This window comes from Coenobita brevimanus, chromosome 91, assembly GCF_032717465.1.
Source record: "Coenobita brevimanus isolate Jiangsu-jjx chromosome 91, ASM3271746v2, whole genome shotgun sequence".
NCBI classification, from domain to species: Eukaryota; Metazoa; Arthropoda; class Malacostraca; order Decapoda; family Coenobitidae; genus Coenobita; species Coenobita brevimanus.
In genome coordinates, this window is record NC_137044.1 from 23,573,413 (window position 1) to 23,594,496 (window position 21,084).

Sequence of the window (21,084 nt, forward strand, 5' to 3'; positions counted from 1 at the left end):
ACCACCACACCCGCACCACCCTCACACCACACCACACCCACATCACCCTCACACCTATACCACACCCTAGCCACACACACACACACCACATCACACCACACTACCCTCACATCCATACCACACCCTCTCCACATCCACACACCACCTCCACCCTCACCCCACACCTGCACGCTCACATTACACTCACACCACCCTCACACCAGACACACCACTCCCACACCACACACTCACACCACCCCCACACCACACACTCACACCACCCCCACACCACCATGTTCACCATCTTCAAGAACACCCTTCAGGGGTACCTGAAGCTAGACGTTATCCGTACCGACAATACGGTGTTCACTCTACACTATAAGGCCACGGTGGCGCTGCTGTTAGCCTTCAGTTTACTAGTCACCAAGAAACAGTACTTCGGCGACCCCATCGACTGCATCGTGGAGGAGCTGAACAGCGACACCATCGACATGTACTGCTGGATCCAGTCGACGTACACGGTGCCGGAGCTAGTGGGGGCCAAGGTGGGCGAGGAGGTGGCCCATCCCGGCGTGGCCCCCGTCCCCAGGCTGGGCCACAGCTCCCGCCACGAAATCAGGCAGCACAAGTACTACCAGTGGGTCGTGCTCTTCCTAGTATTCCAGGTTTGTGCACCAGTCCTACCCACCTAGTCCCGGTCGCATACAAGGTCTCGTAACGCCTATTCTTTAGTAATTTATGTTGCAGTGTTCGCCTTTACATTCCCGTTATTTACAGGCTGGCTGGCTGAGAGACTGACGAGGAGAGTGTATGTGAGTGAGATGGAGGGGGGGAGAGGGAGGGGGAGGCCTAAAATGAGATGGAGGGATGGAGTGGATAGGTATATGAGAGAGAGGGGTGTGAGCTGGAAGCAGGGGAATGAAATGGCGGGGGACAGGGTGACATGGAGGCGATTTGTTTGTGGCCACCCCTTACTGGATTAGGGCGTCTGGCAATAGATAGATAGGTAGATACAGGCTGGCTCATATATACCCCTCCACGTCCACTCCGCTAGGCGAATTCTTGCGTGCGGGAGAGACGGCTCATGTCTGACCTGCCTCACTCATTCATTTCTTATTCCCCCTGCCACACTTTCCCCAACCAGCAGTCTGAGCCGCCTCCACATCATACTAGAAACGGCCAGGCGAGTTTATAGTGGAGCGTTATTTCCATCTATCTACTGTATTGCCAGACGCCTTAATCCCGTAAGGAGTGGCCACAAACAAATCGCCTCCATGTCCCCCTGTCCCCCGCCATTTCACTGCACAGCGTTATTTGCACGATGTAATATCGAAACAACTTGTATCAGTAACATGCAAGAGGATAACGAGGTGTAATGCAAGAGTTAACTATTACTCCCAGTCCTTCATTTATGCAACAGGTCAGCTCTGGAACTGTCTCCCTCTGTCTGTATTTCCTACTTTCTATGATCTCCAGTCTTTCAAACGCAGTGTGTCCAGGCATCTCGAAATGAACGGATCTTGAATTTGGCTCTCTTTTGTATTGTTTTTGTTTTTTTCTTGGAAGGAACGGTTTCCGGGCTTCTGGCCTTTGGTTCCTTCTTCCTTGCATACAAAAAATGCAGAATAAATCCCAAAGGAAGAGGTGCTACGTAACCCACTAGGTCAACTGGAATAAGATCTTTACAGCAACGTTTTTCTCTCTATATTGTTTCCATTCATATTGGAGAGACTTTTCTATGTGGTTGGGTTAAACGCAGTTATCTTGCCCTCCTCTGGCAGTCCGCCATCCTCCTTCCGGGGAATAGGGAGGGAGTAGAGAGATATTTTTACAACCGGGTAGTGCAGCTCTCCAGTCATATCGGTGCCACCACATGAAGGCGTCCCTCTCCGTCACCAGTTTTTAACTATACCCCTTTTACTCTAACTTGGCCTAAAATTCCCATCTCTCCATCGTGAATGCTGAGTTATAAGAAGAGATTAACACTATAATATGATGCTAGTCACGAAGCAGTCCTACAGAAAACATGCTGAGCCACAGGTTATCATTTTCAGCCACTGAACTACGAGAAATAAACTGAGAAAGGAAAAAAATCTGGGCCAGGCTAGGATGAAAAGGGTATAGGAAGCTTGCTCAATAGGATACATAAATTCCAACGTGTCGAGTCAGATGAACAGATACCAATGGAGTGAGGTAAGGGACGTGAAGAACCACTGCATTCCTTCTCTATCGTGGAGGCATTGACAAGGAGCCTTCACGTGGTGGCCCTGTGAACCCTGGGTGGAGAGAACCAGCAGCAGCGACCACCCAGGAGCCAAACCTCCTCATATATCCCTGCATTTGGCCGTGGGGAAGGACCCAGTTCCGATCTTGGCCAGGCGTTGTCTACACAAGGATGCGCCTGATCCCCCTACACGGTGTATGTACTGTACCGCACATGTAGGCAAGCCGCACAGAACCAGTTACTTACCTGAGGTTGACGAGTCAGCACGGCCAAACAGACAGGGGTTAAGGAACAACAACAACACTAGCAGCAGCAGCAACTATCACTGAGATCTGTAGGTCGCTAAGTCTCTCTGTTTCTTTCTGTCTTCCAGTCACTTCAGCTTGGTCTATCAGTCAGTCATTCAGTCTATCTATCTGTCTATCTGTCTGTCTGTCTATCTATCTATCTATCTGTCTGTCTATATCCAAACGCATTAGTCCTGTAAAAGAAGGCCACAAACAAATCGCCTCCATGTCACCCTGTCCTCTTCCATTAGCCTGCCCTCCCTCCAGCTCACAGTACTCACATATACCAGTATCTCTCCAAACAGCTTTAATTTTTGACGACCCAAACTTGGTGGAAGGGTAAAGGATCAGGCAAGGATGAAATAATTCGATTTTGAGAGCAATTGATGGAAGGTGGTTTTATACTCTGGATGCTCCTTGTTGTATATTCCTGTGATCCTATCCTTGGCATCCGGCTATGACAAGCAGTGGCCTGGCGGAAGTGTAAAACAGCCACGGGAGGTGTGTGTGTGTGTGTGTGTGTGTGTGTGTGTGTGTGTGTGTGTGTGTGTGTGTGTGTGTGTGTGTGTGGAGGGAAGGCAGCGGGTGTGGCTGTATGAGGGGAACAATGCACTGTGTTGGGACTGACACACCACACTTCACAATAACTCTTCCTGAACCACCACATTTTCGTACCGCACTTTAATAGTCTCTCATGCTTTATGTGGAGAGGATGGAGAGCGAGAGACTAACGAGGAGAGCGTGTGTGAGTGAGGTGGGGGGGGGAGAGGAAGCAGGAGGCCGAGGATGAAATGGAGGGATGGAGAGGTATATGAAAGAGGGGAGTGTAAGCTGGGGGGAGGGCAGTGAAAAGAAGGGGGACAGAGTGACATGGAGGCTTTTTGTTTGTAGCCACCCCTTAAGGGATTGAGACGTCTGGCAAGATTTTTTTTTTTTAGGTATAGATACACCTCGCATTAATTACAATAAGATATTACCCTTTGCATACCAATAACGTGGTTGATATTATACTCTAGGTACCTTTATCCAACGATATTCAGATGAAGGGAAAATTTTCGACATGAAGTGGCTTTTTGGTACTTCCACAAAGGAGCCAAAGTGTATGCGCTCTATGTCTGTATCTATCTATCTGTTACCAGACGCCTTAATCCTGTAAGGAGTGGCCAGAAACAAATCGCCTCTATGTCGCCCAGTCCCCAGCCATTTCACAGCCCTGCTCCCAGTCCCAGCTCACACCCCTCTCTCTCATATACCTCTCCACTCCATCCCTCCATCTCATCCTTGGTCTCCCCTTGTCCTCTCCCTCCCTACCTCACTCATATACACTCTCCTCGTCAGTCTCTCACTCTCCATCCTCTCCATATGGGCAAAACCACCTCAATGTGCTTCTCCTAACGCTCATTGTACTATACCTTTTTTACTCTGATTTAGCCTAAAACTGCCATATCTCCACCCTGACTGTTGAGTTGTAACGATAGATTAACACTAGAATATGATGCTAGTCATCAAGAAGTGCGGCACGAAGGATGTAGAGCCACAGTATTGTCTCAGTCTGCCATTAATTTTCCTGCAACAAGATGCAGAAAGACAAAATTTTGGGTAAAGTTAGAGTAGAAAGACTATAGCAGATCAAGCCGTCTAGGGAACACAACACACAAGGCGCGACACATCACCCTTCACATGCACTGCCCTCATGATGCACACGGTTTTCTGCTCCGTACTTCTCCTGCATGAGAGGAGGGTTAATTTTGGTCATGGTGGTAGGCTAGGTGGGGGCGCTCACCATTCACTCACTCGATGTAGTGCTGCTTTGGTTGTCTGGCCTTTCCTCTCTCCCTTCCTTCCTCTTCTGTCTTTCTTTCCTTCATTCTTTCCTCGTCCTTCTGCCTAAGGGTGACTTTACACTCCCTCTTCTGTCTTTCTTTCCTTCATTCTTTCCTCTTCTTTCTGCCTGTGGGTGACTCTACACTGAGTGACAAGTCAAATGGTTTCCTGTACACCAGGAAGCCATTTACTACGCTGGGTGGTAACCATATAACCAAATTATGGCGCCTGGTGGTCTAGTGGGTAATTATTGCGCTCCAGTCGGATTGAGCCAGTGCAGGTTTATATCCAAGGGGTGGTTGGGGTTTATTGCTCACGTAATGCCACTCAGGGATGAGTGAGGCTGGTCACTCATCTTAAATGTCAGGACCAATTTGCCTAGCCCCGAGCTCCTACGGTCCTCATGGGGCAACGTAGGACTGGATGATGAATGAAAAAAAAATCTCCAGCATGGGAGGAGGGTTATTTTTGGGCATTATTCTCCCTCAAAAGTCGAGGGCCCGCATTCTGGTCCGCTAAGGAATCTCCCTGACACCTCTAGGTAAAAAGCGGTTTATTTTGCTTATTATACTTCACCATTCTCTTCTGTGTTGCTTAACTCGTTCCAATATCGCCATACTCTGCGTAAATAAAGTACAAAACAATATTAACCAGGCGGATCCAAAAATAAATCGCTGAGGAAGACGTGCTAACCGACGAGAGGACGTGCCTAGGTATCGTGGTGCAGTAAATCTTGTACAGACTAATCCATATAAAGGAAGTGTGGCGCGCGAAGGGACAAAAGTGGCCTATAGTCTATTTACTCTAACCTGGCCTAAAACTAACACCTCCCTGTCTTCATTTCATAGCCGTAGCAAAAGATTACCACGATATTATGATGCTAGTCACGAAGAAGTGCTATGGAAAGGATGTAGAACCATAGTACTGTCTTTTCCTGCCAGTGAGCTACGTGAAATAAGCTGCAAAAGGACGAAAATCTGGGCCAAGTTAAAGTAAAAAGAGTATAGTGAGAGTATTTCCCTGCGTCTGTTTACACTCAGGGCATATCCGTCACTGGCCGCCTCGATGCATCAGGCGAAATAGAATGATCCATGACCAGATAAACATTCCAGCCCTCTCATGGCCCGAAAGACAGCGGCAGTAGTGTGGAGGTGCAGGGGCTGTGTGGAGGGGCAGGGAGGAAGGGCAGGAGCAGGGTGGAGGGGAAGGATGCATGGTGGAGGGTGGAGAGACTGGGATGTGGTGCAGGAGGAGGGTGGAAGGGTGAAGAGACAGAGTGGAAGGACAGAGGTATGATGGAAAGACAGGGTGGAAGGGCAGGTGCAGGGTGGAGAAGCACGAGCAAGGTGGAAGGCAACGGTGGAGGAAGAAGGTGGAGAGGTAGAAAGGAGGGAGAATGGGAGTGGTGGATCGCGTGGGATTGTGTTCAGACTGTTGAGAAGGTCAGGTCCGTGTAGCGTTGCAAGTTAGCCTTTTCTTCCGCTAGATCCATAAGCATTCACATCCATCTAGAGACAATTTTTATCATCTAGCCACGACAAATTTAGCGATTTAGAGAACTGTGTGCAGTTTTATTTATATGCTACAAGGTTTGCAGTGTTTCAACAATATTTTAGTTTTGCGAAGTTTTAGCATTATTATAGAGTTGCGCAAAGTTTCGGAGATAGAGTTTTGCAATGTTTCATTGATATTCTAGGGAGCTGTGCAAAGTATCACATCAATAATCTAGAGGTGTGCAATTTCAGTGATATTTTAGAGCTTTGGAATGTTTCAGCGATATTCTAGACAGCTGTATAAAGTTTTAGCAACAGAGACATAACACTTTTCTAGATGCTTAGAGACATTTTAGCAATATTTTGGGAGTAATGTTAGCCATGTTATATTCTAGCGACTAAAGTTTCAGCGATATTCGAGAGACATAACATCTCTTCTAGCTCTTTTCTAATGGTTTTGATAGTTAGCGACTTTCTAGCAAATTTCTGAGCATAGTTAGCGCCCACTGTTATCGCACATTGACAACTCTGGGATCGGATAAGGTTGCCAGAAGTTTCCCGCCACTTTAAGGAACGCGCTGTCTTTAAAGTGACATAGATCCTTTTTCCTAGCGATTTGGTCAATACAGTAACACCCTAACAGTCTCTTGTAATTGTTTTAAGAGCTACATAGGGTTCATCAGTAGCACACAAAAGAGGAGCCTTCCACCTTTCTATACTTTGCTCATACCTCTCTCTCTCTCTCTCTCTGAGAAAAACCCATTATGGATCAACATGCCTCCTCTTATTTGTACTTCCTATATACCCCTATGATATGGATGCATGACGAGCAGACCAAATCACTGAGGAAAAAGTGTTAGGATTCTTATTCTGAGTTATACAGATTACATGGAAGTAAAGGATAACGTCTATCTATTTATCTATCTATCTGTCTATCTATCAATCATTCTGTCGCCAAATGTTTCTATCTTGTGTCGCCAAATCCATCTATCTACCTATCTATCTATCTATATTGTGTCGTCAAATCTATCTACCTATCTATCTATCTTTCTATCTATTGTTCTATCGCCAGGGCTGACTATAAACAAATCGCCTCCAAGTCACCATGTCCTCTGCCATCACACTGTCCTTCTCCAACTCCCTCCGTCACGTGTAATGTGCAGAATATTCGCCTAGAAGGAGGTGTTAAGAAACCCCTTAAGCCAGCAAGAATGGTCCTTTGTGTTTCTCTATCCGGCTTTCGCAGAAGTGTGTGTGTGTGTGTGTGTGTGTGTGTGTGTGTGTGTGTGTGGTTATGACAGCGATGAGTGACGTCAGTGTGTGTGTGTGTGTGTGTGTGTGTGTGTGTGTGTGTGTGTGTGTGTGTGTGTGTGTGTGTGTGTGGTTATGACGTAGCGGTGAGTGACGTCAGTGTGTGTGTGTGTGTGTGTGTGTGTGTGTGTGTGTGTGTGTGGTTATGACGTAGCGGTGAGTGACGTCAGTAAGAGAGCGTGATGTCATGTCTACTTATAACGTGCTGTGTCACCTCTCTTGCCTCTCTCTTTGTTCCTCTCACTCTTGACCTTACAACCCCTCTCAGTTCCTCCCTGGTGGTGGAGTGGGGCGCCCTCGCGTGGTGGCACTGATAGAACTGGGCGGATACACTGCCTGGTTATACGAATGTCCACTACCCACTTCCCTATCCCCCGAATAGAAGATGGTGGATGGCAGGAGTAGGGTAAATTCCTCTCTCTCTCTCTCTCTCTCTCTCTCTCTCTCTCTCTCAGACCTATCCTTTCTTTATGTTTCTGTAATTATTGCCTAACTCTGCTTCTAGTAAGGTCAGATCACCTCATGGAAACTAGGATGTCTGTGCTCACTCTCCCTCCCCCCCCCCTCTCTCTCTCTCTTAACTGCATACTACCAGCTATCCTGAGACGCATTTATAATGCTCATTTACAGTCGACACACGCAAGGGCTGCATGTATTACTGAGTCTAAGGCCGGGGTGAGGCAAGAGGAACAGGAGGCTTCTCAACACGTCCCTCTTTAGCGATTTATTCTGCGCACTACACTTCAGCACAGTGTTGTATTTTGCGCATTACATTTCAGCACTGTGTTGTATTCATATTAACTTCATTCATATAACTTCATTTATATTAACTTCATTCATATTAACTTCAATTAACTTCATTCATATTAACTTCGTTCTTATTAACTTCATATTAACTTCATTCATATTAACTTCATTCATATTAACTTCATTCATATTAACTTCATATTAACTTCATTCATATTAACTTCATTCATATTAACTTCAATTAACTTCATTCATATTAACTTCAATTAACTTCATTCATATTAACTTCAATTAACTTCATTCATATTAACTTCATTCATATTAACTTCAATTAACTTCATTCATATTAACTTCATTCATATTAACTTCATATTAACTTCATTCATATTAACTTCGTAAAGATTTCTGTCTCTTTGCAGCTTATTTCCCGTAGCTCAGTGACATAGTAAGCCAATATTACCGCTCTATACCCTTCCCGTAGCTCTTCTTCGTGACTAGCACCATATTCTTGCGTTAATCACTTGTTACTGTTTAGCATTCAAGATGGAAAGAAGGCAAATTCCCTCCCAGTTAAAGTCTATCTATCTATCTATTACCAGACGCCTTCATCCCGTAAGGGGTGGCCACAAACAAATCGCCTTCATGTCACTCTGTCCCCCGCCATTTCACTGCCCTGCTCCCAGCTCTCACTCCCGTCTCTCATATACCTCTCCACTCCATCCCTCCATCTCATCCTCGGCCTCCCCCTCCCTCTCTCCCCTTCCACCTCACCTCACTCACATACACTCTCCTCGTCAGTCTCTCACTCTCCATCCTGTCCACATGTTATCAGACTGCATCCTACGTAAAATATGGAAGACTTATACACCCTTACATGGTCCTACATAGCTTATGAGCTATCTTGTGAGCTGTCTTGTGAACTGTCTTGTGAGCTGTCTTGTGAGCTGTCTTGTGAGCTGTCTTGTGAGCTGTCTTGTGAACTGTCTTGTGAGCTGTCTTGTGAGCTGTCTTATGAGCTGTCTTGTGAGCTGTCTTGTGAACTGTCTTATGAGCTGTCTTGTGAACTGTCTTATGAGCTGTCTTGTGAGCTGTCTTGTGAACTGTCTTATGAGCTGTCTTGTGAGCTGTCTTGTGAGCTGTCTTATGAGCTGTCTTGTGAGCTGTCTTGTGAGCTGTCTTATGAGCTGTCTTGTGAGCTGTCTTGTGAGCTGTCTTATGAGCTGTCTTGTGAGCTGTCTTGTGAGCTGTCTTATGAGCTGTCTTGTGAGCTGTCTTATGAGCTGTCTTATGAGCTGTCTTGTGAGCTGTCTTGTGAGCTGTCTTATGAGCTGTCTTGTGAGCTGTCTTGTGAGCTGTCTTGTGAGCTGTCTTGTGAGCTGTCTTGTGAGCTGTCTTGTGAGCTGTCTTATGAGCTGTCTTGTGAGCTGTCTTGTGAGCTGTCTTGTGAGCTGTCTTAGGAGCTGTTTGCACTAAAATCTTGTCTAACAGGAGAATGATTAGATGCATGTGCGGTGCGTCCTTGAATGACAGGCCTGGGAGTGTTAGGACTTTGCATGGAGAGCTGAGAGAGAGGATGGGATCTGAATGTATTATTGTGGTGGGGTAGACTGAGATGGTTTGGGCGTGTGGAAGGATGGGATTTGGGTGTACTATAATTGTTATGGGAAGAGGTAGACTGAGATGTTTGGGGATGTGTAAGGATGGGATCTGAGTGTATTATTGTGGTGAGAAGGGGTAGACTGAGATGGTTTGGTCATGTGGAAGGATGGGATCTGAATGTATTGTTGTGATGAGAAGGGGTAGACTGAGATGTTTTGGGTATGTGGAAGGATGGAATTTGAGTGTGTTGTGATGAGAAGAGGTAGACTGAGATGGTTGGGCATGTGGAGGGATGGGATTTGAGTGTATTAGTGTTGTTATAAGAGGTACACTGAGATGGCGCGCCTGTCAAGAGGATGGATGATGACAGCTGGGTGTGGACGCTGAGAAGTTTGAGCTCTGAGGGTGGAGTCTAAGTGGCAGATCGAGAAAGACTTGGGGCGAGGTCATGTAGCGTGACCTCAGGGATAAGGGACTGATCTGAAAGGCTGTTATAAATCGAGCAGAATGGAGAGCCACCATTAGCTGGCCAAGGCACATATATGCAAGAGAGTGACAACAAAACTCTCTCTCTCTCTCTCTCTTTGGTTTAATTCCCTCCCACTTGAATATTACCCCCTGACGTTGGGTGGAATACAAAGCTAGAGTTACCCCAATCATAAACGGGGTTCTATACTCCACTCGCCTCAACTTGGCACAGAGTTTTTTCCTTGTGCTGCCTGTTTCACGTATTGCAGTGAGGGGAAATAAGTGTTGTGGCTCTACGTCCTTTCCCTTGCACTTCTTCGTGACTAGCAACATATTTAAGTGTTCATCTCCTGTTTGCTGCAGTACTAGAGTTGTCACGACCATTGGAGGGTTAACCGTACCACTGCTTATGCTCTCTGTCTTCTGTAACTCCCTAGCAGGCAAAATGATAATAATAAATAATAATAATAATAATAATAATAATAATAATAATAATAATAATCGGTAGAGAGGTGGCCTGCAGTCCTAACGGACCCAGGTTCGAATCCCGGCTGGAGCAGGGAACAGTTTAAGGATTTGAATTTCATTAAATCAGGCTTTACTGATCTACCAGATGACCCGCCGACATGTCGTAAAAATACCCCCGCTAATACCAATACACCAGTCCTGTATGAGACAGCCCTAGCATGTATTCAGTATGGACGGTGGGTGTTAGCGCCGAAGTGGTGACATGTAGAGGTGTATGGTATGTAGGAGGACTGCTGGGCCTTGATAGCAGGCTGTGAAGCCTATGCCCAGAGTCGGACACATAAAAACAAAAAAAAAGTCATAATGAATAATAAATAATAACATCAGCATCAACAACCATAATAATAATAATAATAATAATAATAATAATAATAATAACAATAATAAAAATAACGGTATAATAAATCAGGACTTAAAAAAAAAGTAGCTATAAGCCCTTTTACTTGGCTGCTACAGTGAGGGACAAAAGTTTGCCTAATATTCCACTGAGTCATCACGACCCAGCTGGCGGTATCTTGTGTTGAGGGGACGGCTCAGTCTGCTGGTGTGGGCGTGGGTGTGGCAGTGGGAGTAGGGCATGAAGAGAAGGAACTAGATAGACAATGATAACACTAAGCCGTCCCCAGAGAGAGAGAGAGAGAGAGAGAGAGAAGAGGTTAAATATTAGGCGAATTGTTTTTCTTGATCGTACCTCAGATGGCCACACACCCAGCCACCCTACTGTCAAAGGCACGTGCCCTGAATGGCATAATAGGTTTCGCAACACCTCTTCTTTACCGATTTATCCTGCATATTACATCTTAACACACTTCTTAATGCTATTTACTTAATTTTCATATCGAGATTCTTACATCACACACACACACACACACACACACACACACACACACACACACACACACACACACACACACATATCCACACCTACACCCACATCCACTCACACACAGTCATATTCTTATCCACACACACACACACACACACACACACACACACACACACACACACATCCACACCTGCACCCACATCCACTCACACAGTCACATTCTTATCGAGAGAGAGAGAGAGAGAGAGAGAGAGAGAGAGAGAGAGAGAGAGAGAGAGAACAAAGGAAGTCTGTTAAGGGGGTGGGGGTAGGAAGGGGGGGGACAACTGAATAAAAGGTCATCATTCCTTTGGTTGGATTTTTGACTATTTCTCAGCTATAGATTTCACTTTCCGGAATTTTGCGTTATCCTGTGGTGGTGGAGAGGGACGCCTTCTCGTGGTGGCACTGATGCAAAGGTGAAGTGGAGCTGCCCAGGTAGACAAACGTCTCTCACTCTCCTCTCAATCCCCCCAAAAGAGAGTGGTGGTTGGGGTGAGACGGGTAACTTTGTCTTGCTGTCTACGAGTTCACGTGTAGGTGACGACTGCTACTATTACTACTACTACTACTATTGCTGCTACTGCTGCTGCTGCTGCTCTTACTATTACTACTACTACTACCACTACTACTACTACTGCTTGTCACGGGGTTTTTAAAATAAATGCAATTATTAAGATAATGAATGTTAAATAATATTGAAGAGCAGTGACAATGATTGTCTTGGTAAATCAAGCAACGATTACTTTACGCTGGCTTGCTTCGCACGATTCTCTAAGAACGAGAATTTATAAACTTTCTCAACAGTACACAGCAGAGACTAATTACTCAATTGCTGTTTATTAGTACTGTTAGCCTCTGGAGAAAGTTACTTCACCCCTGACAATAAATAACTAATACTAATAATAGTATCAGGTTCTTGCTGATGCTTAACTCCTAGAAGGCACAACGGATTTTAAGCTTAATACACAAGACTGGCCCAAGTACCAGTTATGAAGGCAAAACCTTTATGCAAGCTAGGAGCTATATGGGAAATAAGCTTAATTATGGAGAAATGAAACACGAGTTTACATTACATTAAGCTCAAGAAAAAGAACTGTTAAATTTATTGATTACAAAATAAATTTAACGTTACATTTCAAATCAAATTAATGAGATCACACTCACTCACTCAAGAGCTAAATTCTTACGCCTAGGAAAACACCTTAACTAAGCTCTTAAGTCTAGGAAAACGAAAAGAAATACTGGTCAATGAATGTGGTGTATCACCCAAAGAAGGGTGGGAGTCTGGAGAACTGTAGTCTAGTGGAGCCTGGGTTGACCTCTCACACTGCTGGAGCACAGTACCTCTCTCCGTCACAACAAACACTGGACTGAATAAACTCGTGGGAAAGAAAGGAGAGCGCTAGGCCGCATTTTTTAACGGCTAGAGTGAGCGAAACGCGCCCAAAACAAATTGCTCAGCGGAAGCGCTAATGTCTCACACAAAGACGATCACTTATGACACAGAAAAATTGATTTGAAAGGACTTCCGCCAGTGAGCGGTTAACTGAACGATAAACTGGGATTCCACTTGAGTTCGCAGTTTCCCACAAAAGCCAATGTCACTAGCCGACTCGTGACATTACGCCCCATCAAAATCAAATCTTTTTTCCTTCAGAAAAAAAATTTCAATATGCATACATATAAATCCTAGCTCAGTCACACAAGATTCACACTGTGGTGTGTGTGCTATCCTGCTACAGGAGAAAGTCGCAGTCGCCAGTGAGCGAAAAAACCTCGTATTTATGTTAATAGAAGCAAGCTTGAGGGAAAAAACTACGTGACTACCGTGAAAATCCTGTACTCAGGTCAAACTGAGCGAAAGTTCGCTACATTTACACTGACAACTAATTGTTGTGTAGCGTGGTGTATGTAATACACGGTGTAGGTGTGACAGTTGTAGTGTAACTGTACCTACGTGTAAAATGACACAGTAAATATTAATAATATGGCGACGATGAAGACAGAGGAGAAGAGGTGGCAGCGTGCGGCAGACAATCAGCTGGCCCGCACAGCAAAACTGCTATGCCCATTGCTGTACCTGCAAAATCAATTGAGGTGGGGCATCAAAAATGTCAATGAGACAAAAATTTTATTATGTTGCAATTACTCTCTCTGCCTAGCAGTCAGTGCTACATACATTCGAGGTCGCCATTATCCCCCTTAACCTACAGTACTTATATTAGTATCGGGGAGCTGAGAATCCTTGTGCAAACTCGGGTCTTCCATAGCCTTGAGTCGCCTCTGCGGAGTTCTCTCTCAAACTTCCCCCTTAACCTACAGTACATAATATGTATGTACAGGCCCTGGACATAATGTGTCCTGTGGGGCCAATGGGCGAGATGTCAGGTCTGCACCCACTTCACCACTACCCTCTCAACTGACTCAGAGATTACAGGTGTGGTTACAAATGGCACAGGAAGGACATGTTCCTGATTAGTGGTGTTACTTTGACACACACTGCAGGAACACACGAAACTATCTATGTCTCGTCCCATCCCTGGCCAGGAAAAGTCAGCTCGGATACGGCCCTGGGTCTTCCTTTTGCCCATGTGACCTCCTGAGGCTGAACAATGACCCCATTGTAACACTGCTAGGCGGTACTTGGCGGGAACGACAAACTGTAGTCGAACCTCGCCCTCTGGTGTTCGTGACTCACGGTAGAGCCGTCCTTGTTTATGAAGGAACTTGGCTCGACCTCCCCGTGAATACTTAATCACTCGACCCTTTTGTTTGTTCCGCACAGCAGCAAGTGTCGGGTCAGAATGTTGTTCTTGTACAACAAGTTGACTACATATCAGATCTTGTGGCGATTCAGTGATCACTGGGGTGACACAGTCTGGGGCCTCAGCCATGGCTCGTGTTACCGCAGCAGCCGAAGTCTGAGTAGCGTCATGTTCAGTGCAACTATCCTTGACACCGTAAATGTCGCCTATTATAAGGTCAAATAAAGGTTCTGGCATGACAACTGCAAGCGTCGTACCAGTATAAAATGGAGATGCCACATGGATACATGCCTCAGGGAACAATCTCACTGATCCATCAATAAGGTTTGCATGGATCTGTTGACCTGTATACTGCTCAGGCCGAACTAGACTCTGCTTGACAGAGCAACCTGGGGAACCATTATCTCTCAGGACCTTCACAGGAATGCCTCCCACAAACCCTGGCTGAACAAGGAAGGTACTGTCACCTGTGGGAGGGCCTGTGGAGGAAGCAGCTAGCCACTCATGAGGCTGCTGAACTGATGCGGCAAACATTGTGCCTTGAGGATTATATACTTGAGGGGTTGTACTCACTGCCTGGGAAGATGGAACATTGGCCATCTGTGGAGGGGGGTTCACTGTCACTGTGGGACTAGTGAACTGTGGGGGAGTACCCATACTGGTAGGGACGTGACCACCGTGCTGCTGCTGAGGAATGAAGGCTGCGTTCGCTTCCTGCCTCTTTTGAGCTGGTGGTGAAAAAGTTTGTCCCAAAAGTTGGTTGCGTGGCTGATACTGCTGCTGGTTAGGGTACTTGTTGTACCTCTTCCACTCAGGTTTCTGAGTGTTTTGCCCCTGGTCCTTCCACTGCGGTTTTGGACCTTGGCCATTATTCTGAGAATGGCCTTGTTGCTGGGGTTCAGTCTGAGACGGTTTCCCAGATTTATCAGGTTTTCTGTTCCAGGTGTTTTGCTGCTTGCGAGTTTGATACCCGTATGCAGTAAAGAATGCGTCAGCCTTTTCTGCCATTTGGCTGGCATCTTTCACCTGGCAGATCTTAAGCTGTGCTATGAGCTGAGCAGGCCACGACCTCTCTAGCTGTGTATGCAGCATAAGGTCAATTATCTCCTCACGTGTGGAAGGAGTTTCATCTTTCTCCATCCACTCACCTCAGTAAGCAGTGAGACGGTTGAGGAACTGAACAGCTGTCTCCTTGTCTTGGAGACGAGCTCGCATGAACTGAACTTTGGCGTCGTCTACTGTGAGACCATACGCCTTAATGAGTGCAGCTTTCATCATCTCATATGTGAGATTGTCTCCACGAATTCTGTGGAGAATATCGAGGGCAGGGCCCTCAAATAAACTAAGAAATTGGAGCCGTTTAGCTGCCTCATCCAGTTAATACATGTCTGCCATGTCCTCAAAACGTATGTACGGCTCGATTCGCTCGCCTTCCTTGTATGAAGGAAGCTTGATGCGTGGGGTCGCCAGGACATGTGCAGGGAGAACGCTCGTGGAGCTTTGACCAACTGCACCAGATGTATCTGAAGCCAAGGAATCTCGCTTGAGCTTCAGCATTTCATATTCGTGTTTTTCGTGTGCTTCTTGCTCGGCACGTTCGTGTTCTCGTTCTCTCTCTCGTTCCTCACGCTGTTCTCGCTCATGTTCTAAGTCAAGTTAGCGCTGTTTTTGCTCGTGTTCGCGCTGTTGTCGCTCTTTTTCTAACTTGAGCTCGCATTGTTTCTGCTCGTGTTCACGCTGTTCTCGCTCGTATTCGCGCTGAATCTTACGCTCTTCACGGGCATCATTCTCACCCTGCTGGTCCATATTATGCCGTGAGAGTATGTATTCTTTAATTTCAGTTGGGTCTGTGAGACCCATATCTTTGGCTTCCTGTAAAAATACAATGGTAGCCATGTCGCTAATTTACTGAGCAAGCCAAAACTGAGTACTGACTGCTTCGCAAACGAATACTAATAAACACAAGTAAAGAATACAGACACAAGCTAGTGGTGACCAGTCTTATCTAGTTAACTAGAAAAGAATAAAGCAAAAATGCAAATAACTGAGAAGACTCAATAATTAACACAATGGGTACGGCAGCTACCCAGGAGCGAATAAAATCGTCTGGCGTTACCAAAAATAAAGTACTAAGTAGAGTTAAGTACTCTATGGATTAATAAAGCAAAAATTCACTTGCTAAATTAACGGTAAACACCAGTAAACTTGTGCCTATAAACTTTAATGATAAATTCCTAAACATGAACGAGTGAGCACTATCTCGTGAATAGCTTTAGAGCTAGGAGTTAATATCCTGGAATGAGGTCGCCAATTGTCACGGTGTTTTTAAAATAAATGCAATTATTAAGATAATAAATGTTAAATAATATTGAAGAGCAGTGACAATGATTGTCTTGCTAAATCAAGCAGCGATTACTTTACGCTGGCTTGCTTCGCACGATTCTCTAAGAACGAGAATTTATAAACTTTCTCAACAGTACACAGCAGAGACTAATTACTCAATTGCTGTTTATTAGTACTGTTAGCCTCTGGAGAAAGTTACTTCACCCCTGACAATAAATAACTAATACTAATAATAGTATCAGGTTCTTGCTGATGCTTAACCCCTAGAAGGCACAACGGATTTTAAGCTTAATACACAAGACTGGCCTAAGTACCAGTTATGAAGACAAAACGTTTATGCAAGCTAGGAGCTATATGGGAAATAAGCTTAATTATGGAGAAATGAAACACGAGTTTACATTACATTAAGCTCAAGAAAAAGAACTGTTAAATTTATTGATTACAAAATAAATTTAACGTTACATTTCAAATCAAATTAAGGAGATCACACTCACTCACTCAAGAGCTAAATTCTTACGCCTAGGAAAACACCTTAACTAAGCTCTTAAGTCTAGGAAAACAAAAAGAAATACTGGTCAATGAATGTGGTGTATCACCCAAAGAAGGGTGGGAGTCAGGAGAACTGTAGTCTAGTGGAGCCTGGGTTGACCTCTCACACTACTGGAGCACAGTACCTCTCTCCGTCACAACAAACACTGGACTGAATAAACTCGTGGGAAAGAAAGGAGAGCGCTAGGCCGCATTTTTTAACGGCTAGAGTGAGCGAAACGTGCCCAAAACAAATCGTTCAGCGGAAGCGCTAATGTCTCACACAAAGACAATCACTTATGACACAGAAAAATTGATTTGAAAGGACTTCCGCCAGTGAGCGGTTAACTGAACGATAAACTGGGATTCCACTTGAGTTCGCAGTTTCCCACAAAAGCCAATGTCACTAGCCGACTCGTGACACTGCTGCTACTACTCCTACTCCTACTCCTACTATTACTACTACTATTACTACTACTGCTGCTGCTGCTGCTACTACTTCTACTCCTACTCCTACTACTACTACTACCACTAGTATTACTACTGCTGCTACTACTCCTCCTCCTACTACTACTGCTGCTGCTGCTGCTGCTGCTGCTGCTGCTGCTGCTGCTGCTGCTGCTGCTGCTGTTACTACTACTACTACTACTACCACTAGTACTACTACTGTTGCTACTACTCCTACTACTACTACTACTACTATTACTACTACTGCTACTATTACTGCTGCTGCTGTTACTATAAGTCTGTCTCAGGAAAGATGAGGGTAGAATATCGTCTATTTTACTCCAAAGTCACTGTCAAAGGCCGAACACACCTGACTTGACCTGTGGGAATACAGGCTGGCCAGGGACAAGGCCTGAGGGCAAGAGGCACACACACACACACACACACACACACACACACACACACACACACACACACACTGAATGAATTGGTATAAGTGACCCGCTATGCTCACAGGTCAGTATGAACTGTGGTTGCTGTTTTTGGATGCAACTTTTTTTTTTTTTGTTACAAAGTGCTAAAAATAAACGAAAAATATTGGACCAGTTATTTGTTGTATATTTAGATTTAATAGCATATTATTCCTTTTATTTTATTTTATTATTATTTTTTTTTTTTTGAGCTTGATTCACCTGTCATCAAGAATTTGTAAGTTGGCATCTCAGGTCACAGCACCTCCTGACTGACTCCTGGGAGATGACAAATTTTAGCGAAGGTAAAGGAGGAGATTAATTTTAAGGGATCAAGAGCAAGCCTTCACAGACTCCTGAGAAAGAATGGATATACTGTACTTTCAAGAAATCAGATAAAGGACGACAAATTCTGATGGAACGACGTGATATTGCTTTGGCACGAGCAGTTTATCTAAGAAAAATACAAGAAAACAGAGAATCAATCAACCCACGGCAAGAGATTTACATAGATGAGACTTGGGTTAATCAAAACGAGAGTGTCAACAAATGCTGGACAACTGCAGATGGAAAACTGCGCCCGAAGGTGAAAAGTGGCAGAGGATCCAGATTTATCATTATACACGCAGGCGGAGAGGATGGATTCGTGCATGGAGGTTTGAACATGTTCAAATCTCAGAATGGTAACAGAGGAGATTACCACCAGTCAATGAATCACCACACTTTCAAAGCATGGTTCGAAGACCAGTTATTCCCAAACATCCCACCCCATTCACTGCTCATTCTGGATAACGCTTCGTACCACTGTAAGATCCTCAATAAAACACCAACCCAGGCTTCCCGTAAAGATGAAATAATAGAATGGCTGAGGGAGAACAACGTTCAATACAACCCACAACACTCCAAGCTAGGGCTGCTAGATCTGGTGGAAAGAAACAAAGACAGGCAAGAGTATGAAATAGACACTATCGCAAAAGACCAAGGACATGAGGTTTTACGACTTCCGCCCTACCACTGCAAATTAAATCCAATAGAACTTATATGGGCTCAAGTGAAAGATGAAGTAAGAAAAAAGAATTCCAGTAATAATCAGACAATGCGTGTGGTGGAGGAAATCACAAGAAATGCAGTGAGGAAAGTGACACCAGAAAACTGGCAAAAATGTATGGAGCATACGAGAAAGCTAGAACAGCAATATATCAGAAATGACATTGTGCGCAATCACATGGTCGAAGAATTCGTCATTATCGTGGCGAATGATTCCACCAGTGAAGAAGAAGGTTTAGATGAGGGAGACATGAATATCGAGTGATAGATAGATAGATAAATAGATAGATAGAGAGAGAGAGAGAGAGAGAGATTGTATTTTCGATACAAAATTTTAGAGTATAATGAATATTGATTAAGGAAATGCTACTGTTGATCCTTCGATCAGTAAAACTATTGTAAATCAGTTTATGTTTTTTCATAACATTTTTTTTCATAAAGAATAGTAATAAAACAATAAAATAAAATAAAATAAAATAATTTTTCTTCTTCACCTTTCATGGCTATTTCATTGGCTTCCTTACCCTAACCCTCCCCACATTCCGACCCGGGCCACTCCCATCCTCCATCCCTCCTCATCTATCTATCTATTGCCAGACGCCTCAATCCCGTTTGGGGTGGCCACAAACAAATAGCCTCCAAGTCGCCCTGTCCCCCGCCATTTCACTCCCCTGCTCCCAACTCACACCCCCCTCTCTCATATACCTCTCCACCCCATCCCTCCATCTCATCCTTGGCCTCCCCCTCCCTCTTCCTCCCTCCACCTCACTCACATACACTCTCTTCGTCAGTCTTTCACACTCCATCCTATCCACATGGCCAAACCACCTCAGTGTGTTCCTCATAACGCTTCCTATCACATCCACATCCACACCACAACGCTCCTTTATATCCTCATTCGTCAGCCTGTCTCTCCATGTGACTCCACAGGCTCCTCTTAAATAACTCATTTCCACTGCTCTCACTCTTGACTTGTGTCCTTCCAACAACGTCCAAGCTTCACTTCCATACGTTAGAGTTGGTATCACAATACTGTCATGTAGTAACTTTTTCACTTCCATGCTCACTTCCCTGTTTCTTATCACTGCTTTCAAGGAACCAGCAACCTTTCTTCCCTGCTGTACCCTTTCAAGCACTTCACTCTCCAAACCTCCATCCTTACTCATCACACTACCCAAGTACTTAAACGTACTCACATTTTCCAATGGGGTGCTTTGGGGCCGCCATTGAAGTGGTCGAGCCTGCCACTGACAGTGAATAGTCGCACTCTCATGAATCATTAATAATATATCTTTGTGTGGACTTATGATTCAAATTAATGTTTGTAATGTGTAGAGGAATTTTTTTTTTCTCAAATAATTGAGAAGAAATGAAGGGAAACTACTTATTATTTTCATAGTAATACGTAAAAAATATTTATCCAGCTAGATTAGCATCAAATGAACTCCAAGATCCTCATTTATTTTGCATTAGTAGTCTTTTATTGTACTGAAAGAGGTGGAGTTACATTACTCACTATTGGCTGGAACGAAATACTTTGTAATTGCCCTCTTCAAGTCGATTACTAGCCAATATAAATAAAAAATCGGTACGACGCTCGTAACATCCCAAATATCCAAGTGGCGCATGCGCATTGTAGGTACAGTCCCAGGGACAAGATAGACTCTGCTTTTGTTTACTAATATTGCGGCACCCAAGATTTTGTAATATTCACATTTGAGGACATCAAGATAATTTCAGAAAGGCTGTCTTAGATAAATATTTTTACAGATCAGCTTCTAACTGACTGCTCTATACTGCAAGATATTACCAAATTCTTCTGTTACTGTGCTTTCATTTCACCAATGATTTTGTGTGCATGTGGGACAAGAGGGATGTTGTTGATAGTGAGGTGTGAGTTATGACTGTGTTCTACCATAAAAGAGGCCATTCTGAGTCTTTTTGTAGTACACCAGTCATGAAGTGTGTGTGGGAGTGTTAAGTCATCTGGGTAGGAAGCAGTGTGTACTTTGTGAGTGAAAGTGAAAAGCACACACACATATATATATATATATATATATATATATATATATATATATATATATATATATATATATATATATATATAGTTTTCTATATATACTTATTATAGAGAATATATTCTATTCTGGATTGAT

General features: G+C 44.4%; 1 protein-coding gene across 1 annotated transcript in view; it reads left to right on the forward strand.

Moving 5' to 3' along the window:
* Window positions 1-272: 272 nt before the first annotated feature.
* LOC145411911 (innexin inx2-like) overlaps window positions 273-21,084 on the forward strand; it is a 39,574-nt gene continuing 18,762 nt past the window's right edge. The window contains exon 1 of the mRNA XM_080281881.1: window positions 273-644. Within this exon, the coding sequence (XP_080138007.1) occupies window positions 273-644 (372 nt within the window). The remainder of the gene's footprint in view (window positions 645-21,084) is intronic.